This window comes from Cebus imitator, unplaced genomic scaffold (genome assembly GCF_001604975.1).
Source record: "Cebus imitator isolate Cc_AM_T3 unplaced genomic scaffold, Cebus_imitator-1.0 Scaffold105, whole genome shotgun sequence".
NCBI lineage: Eukaryota > Metazoa > Chordata > Mammalia > Primates > Cebidae > Cebus > Cebus imitator.
In genome coordinates, this window is record NW_016107420.1 from 5140486 (window position 1) to 5155058 (window position 14573).

General features: G+C 33.8%; 1 protein-coding gene across 1 annotated transcript in view; it reads left to right on the forward strand.

Moving 5' to 3' along the window:
• Positions 1–14573, forward strand: part of SCLT1 (sodium channel and clathrin linker 1) — a 231598-nt gene that overhangs the window by 167620 nt on the left and 49405 nt on the right. Inside the window, exons 16-18 of the mRNA XM_017537647.2 lie at positions 1383–1528; positions 3768–3960; positions 12057–12253. Of these exons, the coding sequence (XP_017393136.1) occupies positions 1383–1528; positions 3768–3960; positions 12057–12253 (536 nt within the window). The remainder of the gene's footprint in view (positions 1–1382; positions 1529–3767; positions 3961–12056; positions 12254–14573) is intronic.

The window sequence follows — 14573 nt, forward strand, 5'->3', positions numbered from 1 at the left end:
TATGTAGCATAAAAATTATGGTCTATATCTATATTATTAACATGAAAAAGTTATGACATCAGTAAAAGAGTAATACAAAAAGCAAAACATAATATACAATTCCATTTGTGAAAAAAAATACATGTGTTCAAAGTAGGACTTATGGTTACCACTCTCCTGCAAGGTAGATCCCTTCTGAGTTTTCCTCTGCATATCATATAGTTCCCATTTAGATTGCCACCTGTTATGCATCAGGGTTTGGGATGTATGTTTTAACATCACATGGCAAAGGTTAAGGAAAAGGCTTATTAGGGAAATGTAAAACTTACAAGGCAAAAGACAACAGGGAAAGGGAAAGCACAACACTTTCTTCTCCCACTGTTCTACAACCAGTGTGCTAAGGTCAAAGTACTGCTGGGTCTGCAGTGTAAATCTGTATTCTAGTAGTGGAATGTTGACATGCTGATACTCCATGTTTTTATAGAGAAAAAGTGACAAAGCAGTACTGTCAATGGGGAAGACACAGGTTACTTGACCAGGCAGTCTGAATTTGTGGCTAGCGGTGTCTTGGACTTGCCTCAAAGTGTGAGCTGCTTAGCACCTGGAGACCTTGGATATCTTAGGATGTTACAGACCCTGTGCTGTGAGAGGGAACCCCATCGAATGGAAAGCTGAGCTTAGGTACAACCGCTCCTGCTGAGGAAGGGGGATGCCCCATCCAACCTAGATCATTGTCCTGGTAACCCAGTGAGATTCAGGAGTCACTTTCAGAGAGTTCTAGTTATTATACCACAGCATATATCTTAATTTTTGAATATTGGAATAGAGGATTGTATTGAATGGTATTCATCAACGAATCACCAGTGGTTATCTCCAAGTTGACATTTAGAGTATTTTTTTTAACTTTGCTTTACATTTTTGTATTATTTGCATAGCTTACCATGAGCATGAATATTTCCAAAAAAAAAAAACTCTATTTTTTAAGAGACAGTGTCTTGCTCTGTTGCCCAGACTGGAGTGCAGTGGACATGATCATAGCTCACTACAGCCTTGATCTTGTGGGCTCAAGGATCCTCCTACCTGAGCCTCACTAATAGCTGGACTACAGGTGTGAGCCACCATGCCCAGCTAATTTTTTAATAATACTTTCTTTAGATAATGGGGTCTTGCTATGTTGCTCAGGCTGGTCTCAAAACAATGATTATTTTATATATCCATTTTTAACATTTTATTTGTAAATGTGAAAGAAGCAGATTTAATTATTGATATTTTTTATATGTTAGAGTAGGAGCAAATGAACACATGATCATGGCTTTTTATTCCATTGATTTCTGTCTCTAAACTGTTTAATTTTAAGACAGGTTTTTCTGTAATGTTATATACATAATAAACCTCTTCTGCAGATTTACCGTGAAGGCAGAGGAAACGAAAGTGATTACAGAAAACTAGAAGAAATGCACCAAAGATTCCTGGTTGCAGAGCGTTCAAAAGATGATCTTCAGCTAAGACTTACGAGAGCAGAAAATAGAATAAAACAACTTGAAATTGAGTACGTTTTTCTTTTGAATTTTCTGTGGTAACATCTTCAGAATTCACACAATATTGGACAGATTCTCTACCTTTTTTTTTTTTTTTTTGGTAGGACTTACAATATATCTTATGTTGAAGAAAATTTTTAGGACCAAATGTAAGTTTATTCAAGAGTATTTCTGAAAACTAATTTCTGCAGGAAGAAAAGATTTAACAGTGGTATACCATTTTCTTTTCAATGTATTCTTTCTGGCAGTTAAACAGGATGTTTATAAGATTGTTTTCTTTGTACTAATTGTGCAGCTATTATAGTAGCTTGCTTATATTCTTTTATACTACCTATACTTAATATATTTCTTGTGATAGTGAATATTCTATAATGATCCATCGTGTATATTTGATTATCTGTAAAAGTGATAAAGTTAGAACTTGACATATCCGTTCTGAATATTTTTCTACCTTCCCACCCTGACAATATTACCTAATATAGCAAAATTTTCTTATTTGAATTGCCTGAAATCTCAATCTCTGTATGTGTTCAAAAGATATTTTAAAATGAATATTAATGCCTAAGTTACTTAATACAGTTTTTTTTCAAAAAGAGATCCTGCAAATTTGTTTAATAAATATATTTATAACTTCCAATAATTATGCAGATAATCTGCTCATATGGTTACTTCCAGATTAAACATGCAGGAGAAGCTGGTTTATTCCAGCATAAATCTTGTATTTAGTAAGAGAAGTATCACACATGAAGGCTTTTCCCAACACCATACATTCACAGGGTTTCCCTCTAATGTGTATACCCATATGTCTCTTAAGGGAGGCGTATTGAATAAAAGCATTCCTGCATTTGTTTTAATTCACATGGTCTCTCTGCATTATGAGCATTTTGTGTGTGTACAGTAAAAGGTTAAATCAGTGAAACCTCTTTATGTTCCTTATATTCATGAAGTTTGTCTCCAGGGTGAAAAGTTTTTCTCTCATATATTTCCTAAAGGGTGTAAACATAGAATAAGTTGTGAGGACTGGGTATAAGACCTGCCATGTTCCTTACTTTCAAAAAGCTTCTCTCCAGGATAAATTTTGAAGGTCAAGTGAAGAATAAGGATTAGCCCATCTTCTTTAGATTTACAGGGCTTCTTTCCAATGGGAGTTTTTTTTTTTTTTTTCTTCATTAAGGAAATGAGAAATGATTAAAGGCTCCCATGCATTCTTTTTATTAGGAACTTTATCAGCCAAGGTTTAGAAAGGAAAAAGACTATGAGTATTGTGGGAATAAAGGGTTTAATATAGGAAACAGAATTTATAAGAATATGGGAGGAGCTGGGAAAGCAAAGATCTAGAACAGCAGAAGTAGAGATCAAAGAAGATCACTAACATGTTCACCCAAAGCACTGGCAGATATGGGCAGGTCAGAATGCCAAAATAGGACCATAAAAGAGTGGTTCATGTTGATGAAACTGCCACCATGTGAAAGTTGCTTCTTTAAGATTTTTTCTGCTTACAAAATACTTTTGACTAGTAGTTTTCTTAAGCTTTCACAACATTAGTAGCATTTCTATACAATTCCCTGTGAAAGCTATTAACCAGGGAATGTTCACAGTGTTTATCTGTTATTGAAAAGATGGAAGTTTTAAAAGATAGGAATAAAAATTAGCGATTTATTGATTGAAGCAACACTAATGTATAGAAGTTGTCTCACCCATTGTGCGATCCGTTATTGAGAAAGTTCAGAAAATATAATCTGTTTAACTTCTTGTACAACAAGAAGTTTATAGAACTAGAAGTTTATAAAAACTATTTCTAAGACAATAGGAAAATATAAAAGTAGCTTTTGTAATTTGGTAATATAATAAGCTATTGTGTTATTCTATAGAGTTTATTCATTAAGTAAAGGAGTTTTGATTATTATCTACTTCCTGCTTTTTATTGTTGCCTCAGTTCATTCCCTTGAAGTTCTCTATACACAGTGATTCTTAATGTTAGTACAAATTTGAAAGAAGTCTCACATTGATTTTCTAAGTAAATAACAGTTCGATTTATCTGTTCTTAGTTAAGATTTGAATATATTTTAGTTGAATATATTTGCCTGGTTTAACATAACATTTTGAAACTACATAGTTTCAGTCTAAAGTGAAAAGAAATGGCTCAAAATAAAGCCAACAAAAGTCCATGTGATAAAATGTAGACAGACTTTTGTCTTCTACTATAGATCATTAAGTTTAAGAGTTCTTTTTGTTTTCTTTTTTAATCAGCTCCTCAGAAGAAATATCACGTTACCAAGAAATGATTCAGAAACTGCAAAATGTATTGGAGTCTGAGAGAGAGAACTGTGGACTTGTCAGTGAACAAAGGCTAAAACTTCAGGAAGAAAATAAACAGTTACGGAAAGAGACTGAGAGTTTAAGGAAGATTGCCCGGGAGGCTCAAAGAAAAGCCAAATTAAAGGTATTTTCAAGACTAGAATTTAATGTGTGCTTAGGAAAATCCAAGTATAGAGAATACTTAGACCTAGCAAAACATCTTTAAGGCCCCCTTTTTTTTTTGCCTTCTCATCAGATAGCACTATATCATAATTCAGAGTGTTAACCAGTCATTTCTGTGTTGTAGAACTTGGCAGGCATACTTGAAAATGATTGCCTTTGCTACACACAAAAAAATTCTTTTCCAACCACAAAATATATTTCCTGCCAAAGCAATTTAAGCAGCACTGGCAAATCCATAGATTAGATAACTTTACAGACTGCTTTCCTCTCTTCTTGCTCTATAGTAGCCTTTGAAAAGTTAAACATCTGTAAAACTAACTGTATAGAGGATGTTACAGCAGTAGGCTCTGAGAACCACTCATAGCTAGTCTGAAAATTCCATGGCGGGAAGAAGGCAGGAGGCAAAAATGTCATTTAAATGAATTCCCTTTCTTTTCTCTCTTCTTCTCTTCTGATGCTTATATGGTTTGATAATAGGAAGATGATCATCTTTTTAAGGGAGTGTCAAGAAACACAAGTATTTTCATCAACATCTTGCTTACCTTTCCCCATTTCATGAGACTTTTGTAAAAAGTGACACTAACTCTCTTTGATAAATATCTACATCTTGCAATTTTATAGTAAGAATATGAAGAGGTAGTGTTACTGTTTTATTTTGGTTTTTATTGCTGCAAGAACTCCTAAGAAGTCATATTCCAACCTAATTCATGTCAACATATGTTTATTGAATACCTCCTATTACAGGTATGAAACACCCTAGTTATCTGTAAAACCTTGGACCCTGAAATGCAAAAAAAAAAAAAAAAAAAAAGTCTTATTTAAAGAGAAGTTTGTACTTTATTCTTTAGACTGTGGGAGTTCTTTGAAGAACAAGGATAGGAACCATACTACCAGATATCAAGACTTGATAAAAAGCTGAAATAATTTAGACAATGTGTTATCAACATGAGAATAATCAACATGATCAATGGCAAAAAATTGAGTTTAGAAACAAACTGATTTGTTATAATCACTTGACCTATAACAAAGGCACCATTGCAGTTCAGTGGGGGGAAAATTGTCTTCACAAATGGTGCTAGATCAGTCAGATCCATATTTTTAAAAATAAAACTTAACTTCAGTATCACAGCATATATGCAAATTAGTTGGAGCTGCCTTATAGACCTAAATGTGAAATGTGAAATGATAGAGTTTCTAGGAGAAAAATCTTCATGCCTTTGGATTGGAAAATATTTCTTAAACAGAGCACAAAAAACGCTAATCATAGTGAAAAATCCAAGCTGAATTGGATTTCACTACAATTAAGATATTTTTAGTCACCAAAAGATACCATTAAGAAAGGGAAAAGTGGGAGAAAGTATTTGTAGTACATATAACCAAAAAGAGAACTCATATCCAGAATATAAAAACTCTTATTAATAAGAAAAGTATTAATAAGGAAAAAACAGCTAATAGTTAATAATGATAAAATAGATACTTAATTTCCAGAAAAGGGCTAAAGACTTAAGTAGGCACTTCATAAAATGGCATATATGCAAATATGTTCAACTTCATTATTTTTCAGGGGAATTTTAATTTAAACTGCAAGATAACACTACACACCCCAGAATGGCTAAAATTAAAAAGACTAAAAATATCAAGTATTTATAAGAATATAAAGCATTTAGAACTTTGATAGATACTGATAGGAATGTAGCAGTATCTTTTAAAGCTGGACATACATATATCTTGATATGGTTTGGCTGTGTTCCTACCCAAATCTCGTCTTGAGTTGTAGCTCCCATAATCCACATGTGTCATGAGAGGGACCTGGTAGGAGGTAACTGAATCATGAGAGTTGGTTTTCCCATGCTTTTATCATGATAGTCTTACAAGATCTGACGGTTTGTTGTTGTTGTTGTTGTTGTTGTTTTAATTGAGACAGAGTCTTGCTCTGTCTTGCCCAGGCTGGAGTGCAGTGGCGCAATCTTGGCTCACTGCAGCCTCCGCCTCCTGGATTCAAGCAATTCTCCTATCTCAGCCTCCCAAGTAGCTGGGACTACAGATGTGTGCCACCACAACCAGCTAATTTTGTGTTTTTAGTAGAGATGGGGTTTCACCATGTTGGCCAGGCTGGCCTCCAACTCCTGACCTCAGGTGATCCACCAGCCTCAGCCTCCCAAAGTTCTGGGATTATAGATGTGAGCCACTATGCCTGACCAATCTGATGGTTTTATAAAGAGCAGTTCTTCTGCAAATGCCCTCTTGCCTGCTGCCATGGATGATGTACCTTTGCTCCTTCTTCGCCTTCTGCCATGATTGTGAAACCTTTCCAGCCATATGGAACTGTGAGTCCATTAAGCCTCTTTTTCATTATAAATTACCCAGTCTCAGTTATTTCTTCATAGCAGTATGATAATGGACTAATACACATCCTATGCCAAATAATCATGGCTACATACTGAACAGATATGAGTGCTTATGTGGATATGGACAAGAATATTCGTAGAAGTTGTAGTCAAAACACTAAAAACAATGCAAAGTTCATGAAGTTGAAATTGTATAAATAATTGTGATAAATTGGAATAAAAACAACAATGAAAAATAATGAACTATATAAGCAATAGTGAATGAGTCTCATAGACATGGAGATGAGCAAAAAAGCCAAACATACAGGCTTATATTTTATTATTTCACCATGTGGTAGTGAATAATAAACATAATTATCTATGAGGATAGTATCAGAATAACTACCTTTTAGATGAATAAGTACTGATTAGAAAGACACATGAGGGAGCCTCCTAGAGTATCTAAATCTATGTGGTTACTTTAGTATGTCAGTATATGTGTAAAAACCTAGCTGATCTTTTAAGACTTACACTGTTCATCATAAGAGAGAAGCAGATAAATCTTGGCAGAGGAAAGTAGGCAAGAGTATAGATGAAACCAGAGTGCCTATGAGTTTGATAGTTTGACAGTTATGGAAGCTGGGTGATAGGCATACAGGAATTGTAACATTCTATTTTGTGTGTGCTCAAATGTTCTCATACTAAAACATTTCTGTGATTTAAAAAAAGGTGTACTTTGGTGAAAAAGTGTTCTATCTTCCTCTCATATTACAAACTTTATGTAAGAAATTTCATATGAATTAACAACTTTAATATGTCAGTGATTCTATAAAACATTAATAGGAAATGTAGATGAATATTTAACTGAAAGAGAAAACTAAACAAAAAAAAGGAAGAAATTTCAAATGAAAATATCGATAAATTTAAGTATATGTTTTTAAATATTTAAAACCATTTTTCAAGTTTGAAAAAGAAAAACAAAGAAAAGAAAATCACTGGGAGGTAGATAGTTTTGATAAATATCACAAAAGCTCTAAGACCATATCTAAGGAGCTTTTTAAAATATAAGAGAAAAGGTGGGGCGTGGTGGCTCATGTCTGTAATCCCAGCACTTTGGGAGGCTGAGGCAGACAGATCATGAGGTCAGGAGTTTGAGACCAACCTGGCCAACATGGTGAAACCCCGTCTCTACTAAAAATACAAAAATTAGCAGGGTGTGCTGGCAGGCACCTGTAATCCCAGCTTGGGAGGCTGAGGCAGGAGAATCACTCAGGAGGCAGAGTTTGCAGCGAGCCAAGACCGTACCATTGCACTCCATCCTGGGCAACAGAGTGAGACTCTGTGTCAAAACACAAACAAAATATATAGAGAGAACATATATATGTGTGTGTGTGTGTATATATATATATATATATATATATGTTATATATATATATATATATATGTTATATATATATATATGTTATATATAGAGAGAGAGAGAAATATATATATATATAGAATATATGTAGTTGAGAATATTTATATGAGAAAAATATTTGTAACCCAATAAAAAGAACATGTGAGAGATGAACAGAATCTACAAACCAAGCAATTAATTAATGGTGAGTTTAAACTGCTTACTGCCTACCGTTTTTTTCTAAGTGTCTTTGAGTGAATGTGCAGCTAAAAGTATTTACTTTAGAATCTAAAATTCAGTCATAAGAAAATAATTAAAATATTTCATAATTAAATAAGTTTATTGTAGCATTATTTATAATAAATTAGAAACAACCTAAATATCTAGAAGTAAACAATTATGTTATATATATATATATATATATATAGAGAGAGAGAGAGAGAGACAGAGAGAGAGAGAGAGAGAAGAGGGTAAAATTATGGAAAATACAAAACATTAAAAAGACAAACATAAAGTCCCTCTATTACCAAACTCAGATAATACTTCTAACTTCTACATAATTGCTTTTATTTATGAATTTTAAAATTGTTACTATAGTGTATAAAGGATTACTACCTGTGTGTGTGTACACATATATATTTTTAATATATACTGTATATGCTTTTAATAAAATACTGTATTGTCATTAAACACTATATTTCCAAATAATTCCTAATGCATTTATATTGCTACACCCTACGATTTAAAAATATATATGTGTACACACATACAGGTAGTAATCCTTTGCATGCTGTAAAAACAATTTTAAAATTCATAAATAAAAACAATTATGTAGTAGTGATTATCTGAGTTTTGGGAATAGAGGGACTTTATATTTGTCTTTTTAATGTTGTATATTTTCTATAATTTTACAATATATATTTGTTTTATTTTCTATTTTTTTATAATGGGTGGGGATGGAATCAATGAATTTTCCCTATCTAGTACTCTACTTGATCCATCTTTAACATTTCAGGATACTAACTGATAGTATGGAGAACAAAAGAGTGATAGAAAGTTTATCTACTCCACATATCTCACCAAATCTGTATCTAGCTTAAGAAAAGAGTCATTGATATATAGAGAGCAGAGCCTCTTAACTAACTAGATAGCTATAATTCTATTTTATGGAGAAGGAAGGCTTTCAGATAAATTGCTTTGTAACTGATTCTGTCTTTGACAAAATAGGAACCTAGTGCACCTACACCTTGTCGTTTTTCTCCCCCTTGCAAAAGAGTATGATCTTCAGTAGATTAACTGAAAGAAGCCAAAAAGATAAAGACAGTGAGATATTGGGAAGTCAGTTGGCTGCAAACCTTAACGATTTATCCTATGTAGTTTTCGTTTGATCTTAATGCCACTACATTGATTTCAGCCCTAGCTTTCTCTTTTTCTAACCACTTCTTTTGCCAAGGCTCTCCATTTCTTTATGGTTTAAATTCCCCTTATAACCATCTAAAATTAAGAAATGGAGTTGTTTTCAGCAATTCAGCTATCTACTTGTGTGGATATTTCTCTGCAGAAAAAGGAAGAAAGAAGAGAGACCATAAAACCATTTTTCCCACCCAACATTCTGAATTTTATCATTAATAGAATTTTTATAATAGGAGATCAGTTGTTGTGGCCCTTAGCCTTTCAACATCACCACAAACCTGTCCAATTAGCAATTCGAATTTTATTTACTAAAAGCTATGGGGCTTATTTAAAGACTGAATTTTGACACCAAAAAGCCACCGTTCATTCAATCTGCAAATATGTTTTGACAACTATGCTGTGTTCCAGGTGCTAACTTTGCAGTGGTAAACAAAACAGATATGGTACCCATCCTTAAAAGCTTATAATTTGCATGTAGGTGGGCAAACTTTAAATATATAATTATAAACTAAATGAGTTCCAAAAGTTGAAAGGATAAGCAGAAGACTATTTCAGGCAAAAGAAACAGCATGTGAAAAGAACTCAAGAATAAAAAGGCATTATAGTGGAAATAAAAGAAAGGGAAGGGAATAGTGGCACAACACAAGCTAGTGGAAGTAAGCAGGGACCAGGTTATCGAAAGGATCTTAAAGCTTGTGAAACTATAAATAGATTTTCCCATTGAAAATGGGGAGTTAACTGGGCAGGCAGATTCTAAGAACTGTACAGATGCATAGATCAAGTGTGTGTGTTCGGGGGGAGGTGGTTGTTGTTGTTGTTTGTTTGTTTTTTGTTTTTTTGAGAAGCTCCGTCGCCCACGCTGGAGTACAGTGGCGCGATCTCAGCTCTGCAACCTCTGCCTCCCAGGTTCAAGCGATTCTTCTGCCTTACTCTTCTGAGTAGCTGGAATTATAGGCACACACCACCTCACCTGGCTAATGTTGGTATTTTTAGTAGAGATGGGGTTTCACCATGTTGGCCAGGCTGGTTTCTAACTCCCGACCTCAAGTGATCCGCCTGCCTCAGCCTCCCAAAGTGCTGGGATTACAGGCATGAGCCACGACATAGATCAGTGTTTAACGTGTGTTTGTGAGAGGCAGAGACAGACACTTACAGGGGCTGTACTTTTTGTTTTGCACCTGAGATGTTAGACTAACGTGACTTCTCCAGAGGAGGTGAAGATTAAAGCAGGGAAGGAGAAAGAGCAGGCAATCTAAATTTGCAGAATCTAATAATTCAGAAATTACTAAGATGGCAGCAGGGGTCAAGGGGCCTCGGGAGGCTTGCACAGCAGTAATACGTCACAAGATTGTTTTTCCAGTGTCTGTATTTATAATGTCTTAAATTTCTGCTTCTGTACTATTTGGGAAAGCAAATTGAAGAGTTTTAGGAAGCATTTTGCATTTAGCAGGGGTGGCAAGGACAGGATGTTTGCAGTTTGCTCCCATGAGCCAAGAATTCTGTTGTTGTTGGGCCTTGTTTAGTGTTTTCTGACAAAGTAAAGTGGAGTCTTTCTTTTTTGAGTTTGAAAGTAGCCATATTTAATGAATTACTAGAAGTCTAGCCAGCTGTGGCTATTTTTAAAGCAATTAAAGTATCACAAAATAGATGTTCTTTATAATACTTCTTTAGTATACCAAAATATAGATGGCCTGAGAGTGTAATAGGGAAGTCAGATCACCTTGCTGCCTTTTTCCACTAGTGTTTTTCATCTGAACCACAAAACATAGAAAAATATTTCAGTAACTTTTTGCTCAATTTCCCAAAAAATTGAACTTAGGTAGTTACATTCTAGACACATATGAAAGAAGGCAATTACTTATATACATTGGCTGCCTTATAAGCATTAGGGCTTAATTCTCTTCCTTAACCCCCATAGAGAAAGCTTGTAGGGTATCCAAAGAGGATTTACTTATAAGTTCATTCTACAATTAAAGTGCTTTTACTGTAATGATGTAAATTCTTAGAAATGTACTGAAGACATTTTCATAGGAGATTTTCAGAATCATTATTTATATTGTCTCTTTCTCCTGAAAAATAGTTCATTCATTAAGCATTCACTAATACTGCAACTGAAGTGGTAAAGGAATTCCTATATATAATTCTCTTTAACTTTACAAAGCCCTTTGAAAGAGTTTCAAATTTAGTATGTAAATCAAAAGTGGTTTGAGTAAATACCTAACTCAGATGCTAACAGCATCAATACTTTCCTTGGATTCTAGCAACAAAAATCAGAGAAGATAAAGAAAGAAGTGCTTCATTATAGTAGATAGTAGACTTTTCTTTTACTGGCATTTTAAGGTGTTAGGGAAAGTGTTGCAAAAAATATGTAGTTCATCAAAATTCTGGTTTTACTGACATAACATTGTAACTTTTCATTTGTGATGAAGACAAATTGTAAACTTGATTTTTTTCTTCTTTTTTTGTTTTTTGTTTGTTCGTTTTTGAGATAGCATCTTACTCTATCACCCAGGCTGGAGTGCAGTGGCGCAGTCTTGGCTCACTGCAACCTCTGCCTCCCAGGTTCGAGCAATTCTCCTGCCTCAGATTCCTGAGTAGCTGGGATTACAGGCATGCACCACCTCGCCCACCTAATTTTTGTATTTTTAGTAGAGATAGGGTTTCACCATGTTGGTCAAACTGGTCTCAAACTCCTGACCTCATGATCCACCTGCCTCAGCCTCCCAAAGTGCTGGGATTACAGGCGTGAGCCACCGCACTCAGCCAAACTTGATTTCTTACATAGATTTCTCATCCAAACATTTCTGTGCCTCAGACGACACAATGAATGATTCCTTTTGTATATATCATTTTCTGTATATCATAGTATAGTACCTATAAGGAAAGAACAAAAAAATACATTTTCATTTTATTCTTTAGATCAGTACAATGGAACATGAATTTTCAATTAAGGAACGTGGGTTTGAAGTTCAATTAAGAGAAATGGAAGACAGCAATAGAAATTCTGTTGTTGAACTGAGGCATCTCCTAGCGACTCAACAGAAGGCGGCCAATAGATGGAAAGAAGAAACGAAGAAACTTACTGAAAGTGCAGAAATTAGAATCAATAATCTGAAGTAAGTCTACTGTTAGTTGTTTGACATATTTTACAGAATAAATTATTTAACCTATAGTTTAATGTCCTTGCCATGATCTTTTGTAAAACGTGTATAATGTTGGACCTTATCTTTTTATACAGTAAATATTTATGAAACTACTATAAAAATGTCATAAACCAAAACAAATATATATTTTCTAATTTCATGCATATTTCATAAAATGTAATAATTTTTGTTGGATATATTAGTTTAGATAGTTGCAACAAAATCTTTTTGGTCTGCAAAGCCTGAAATATTTGTTTTCTGGCCCTTGAAAAAAAGTTCTCTGACCCTTCCTCAGAAAGAACTTGAGATTTTGTGCTGAATGAGATGAGAAGCTCAAGACCTTCAAGATAGGAATGAGATCAGAGGGCTTTGAGCAAAGTCATGTGATCAGACTTAAATATTCAACAGATGATTTTGATCACCGTATGAAATAGACTATAGTAAACCTAAAACTACTCTAAAACATAAAGCCTATTAAAAAAAAGAATAGACTGTAAAATGGTAAGGTGTTTAAGTCAGGATATCAACTAGTCAACTATGTATATAACGTGATATTCGGGGAGAGATTACAACAAGAGCTATAAACTTGTGAATCACTAACATACACATGATTTTTAAAGTCATGGAATGAGAACATGTCAAAAACAAGGGTAGAGAGATGAAACTGTGTGAAGACTGAGTTTCAAAATGTAAAGCTTAAGGAAATCACTCCACTGGGAAGGACTGAGAAAGCACATCCAGAGAAATAGAAAATAAAGACAAAACAGTTAAAATAAAAAATAAAAATTTAGAAAAAAATAAGCAATAATGGGTGACATGTATTGAACACTTAATGTGTACATTTTTCTAAGCAACTTACACGTACTTAATCTTTACAGCAACCCTACAAAGTATGTAACATTATTAATTATGTTTGACAGATGTCCAAGCTGAGGCCAAAGGAAGTTAAGGAACTTGAACAAGATCACATAGATAATGAATAGACAGATCTAGGTTTCATATTCAGTTTGGGTAAAGACAATATGCTCTTAAGCATTATGTTTTATAAGAATTTGTTATTAATTGGCTGAGTAAGATAAGGACTGAGAATGGACCTTCTAATTTGGTACCATGTGGTGACTTTGTTCATCATGGTAAGAGGAGTTTTGGTGGAATGTTAGAATGAGAATGAAATATATTTAAAATGAAAGAGTTAGTGGTGAACTAGGCAATTTGAACCAACCCTCCACCACAAGTAAAAAGGTTGAATTATACAAAGCATCTACAAAGAGCACTAAAGAACTAACAAAAAAAAAATCACTACCAGTTAGACTCAGTGTCAGGGATGCAAAGCTGGAATAACATTAGAAAATCAATTAATATAATTTACAACACTAACTTACTAAAAGAGAAAAATCGTAAGAACTTTTCAATAGATACAGAAAAAGCATTTGATAACAATATTCCTTCATGGTTATGTTTTCAAAAATATTCCTTAAAAAACTAGGAATAGAATTTCCTTAATTTTCTAAAGGCATCTATTCTATAGCAACATTGTTCTTAGTGGCAAAAAAGAATGTCAATAACGTTCTTTTGAAGACTGAGAAGATGTCAGAGAAGTTGACTATTACCATTTCTATGGATCTTTGTACTGGAGATCCTATTCAGTGCACTGGGGCAAAAAGAAGAAATAAAAGGTTGACAAAATGGAAAGGAAGAAAGAAAACAGTCATTCTTTACAGACATGGTTGAATATGCAAAAAGTCCAAAATAATTGATAGACAAATTATTAAGTGAATATAGAAAAAGCACTTGTATATCTACATATCAGTAGCAAACATTTCAAAGCTAAAATTTTTAAAATAGTATGATTTATAATCACATCAGAAAACATCACATACCTAGCAACAAATCTGACAAACGATATGTAAGACTGTTGTTTGAAAACTATAATATTAAGAGTAATTAAAATCTAAATAAAGGCAGAGACCATGTTTATTAATTGAAATGCTAACTATTATATTCTTTCTCCCCCACCAATCTACCCATAGATTCAATGTAATCCAGTTAGAATGCTAGCACATGAAACAGTATCTGAAGTATATTAAGTTAAAAGACAGTAATATAAAAGTATGTATGGTGTTATACTCTTTATCTAACAGTGAGGAGTATATGTGCCTGTGTTCGTAGACATACATGTATGTAAACCAACATATGTACACACACAGTCATACATACACATACACACATTTGTGTTTTTAAAAATGAACAGGAGGCTGGGCATGGTGGCTCACACCCATAATCCCAGCACTTT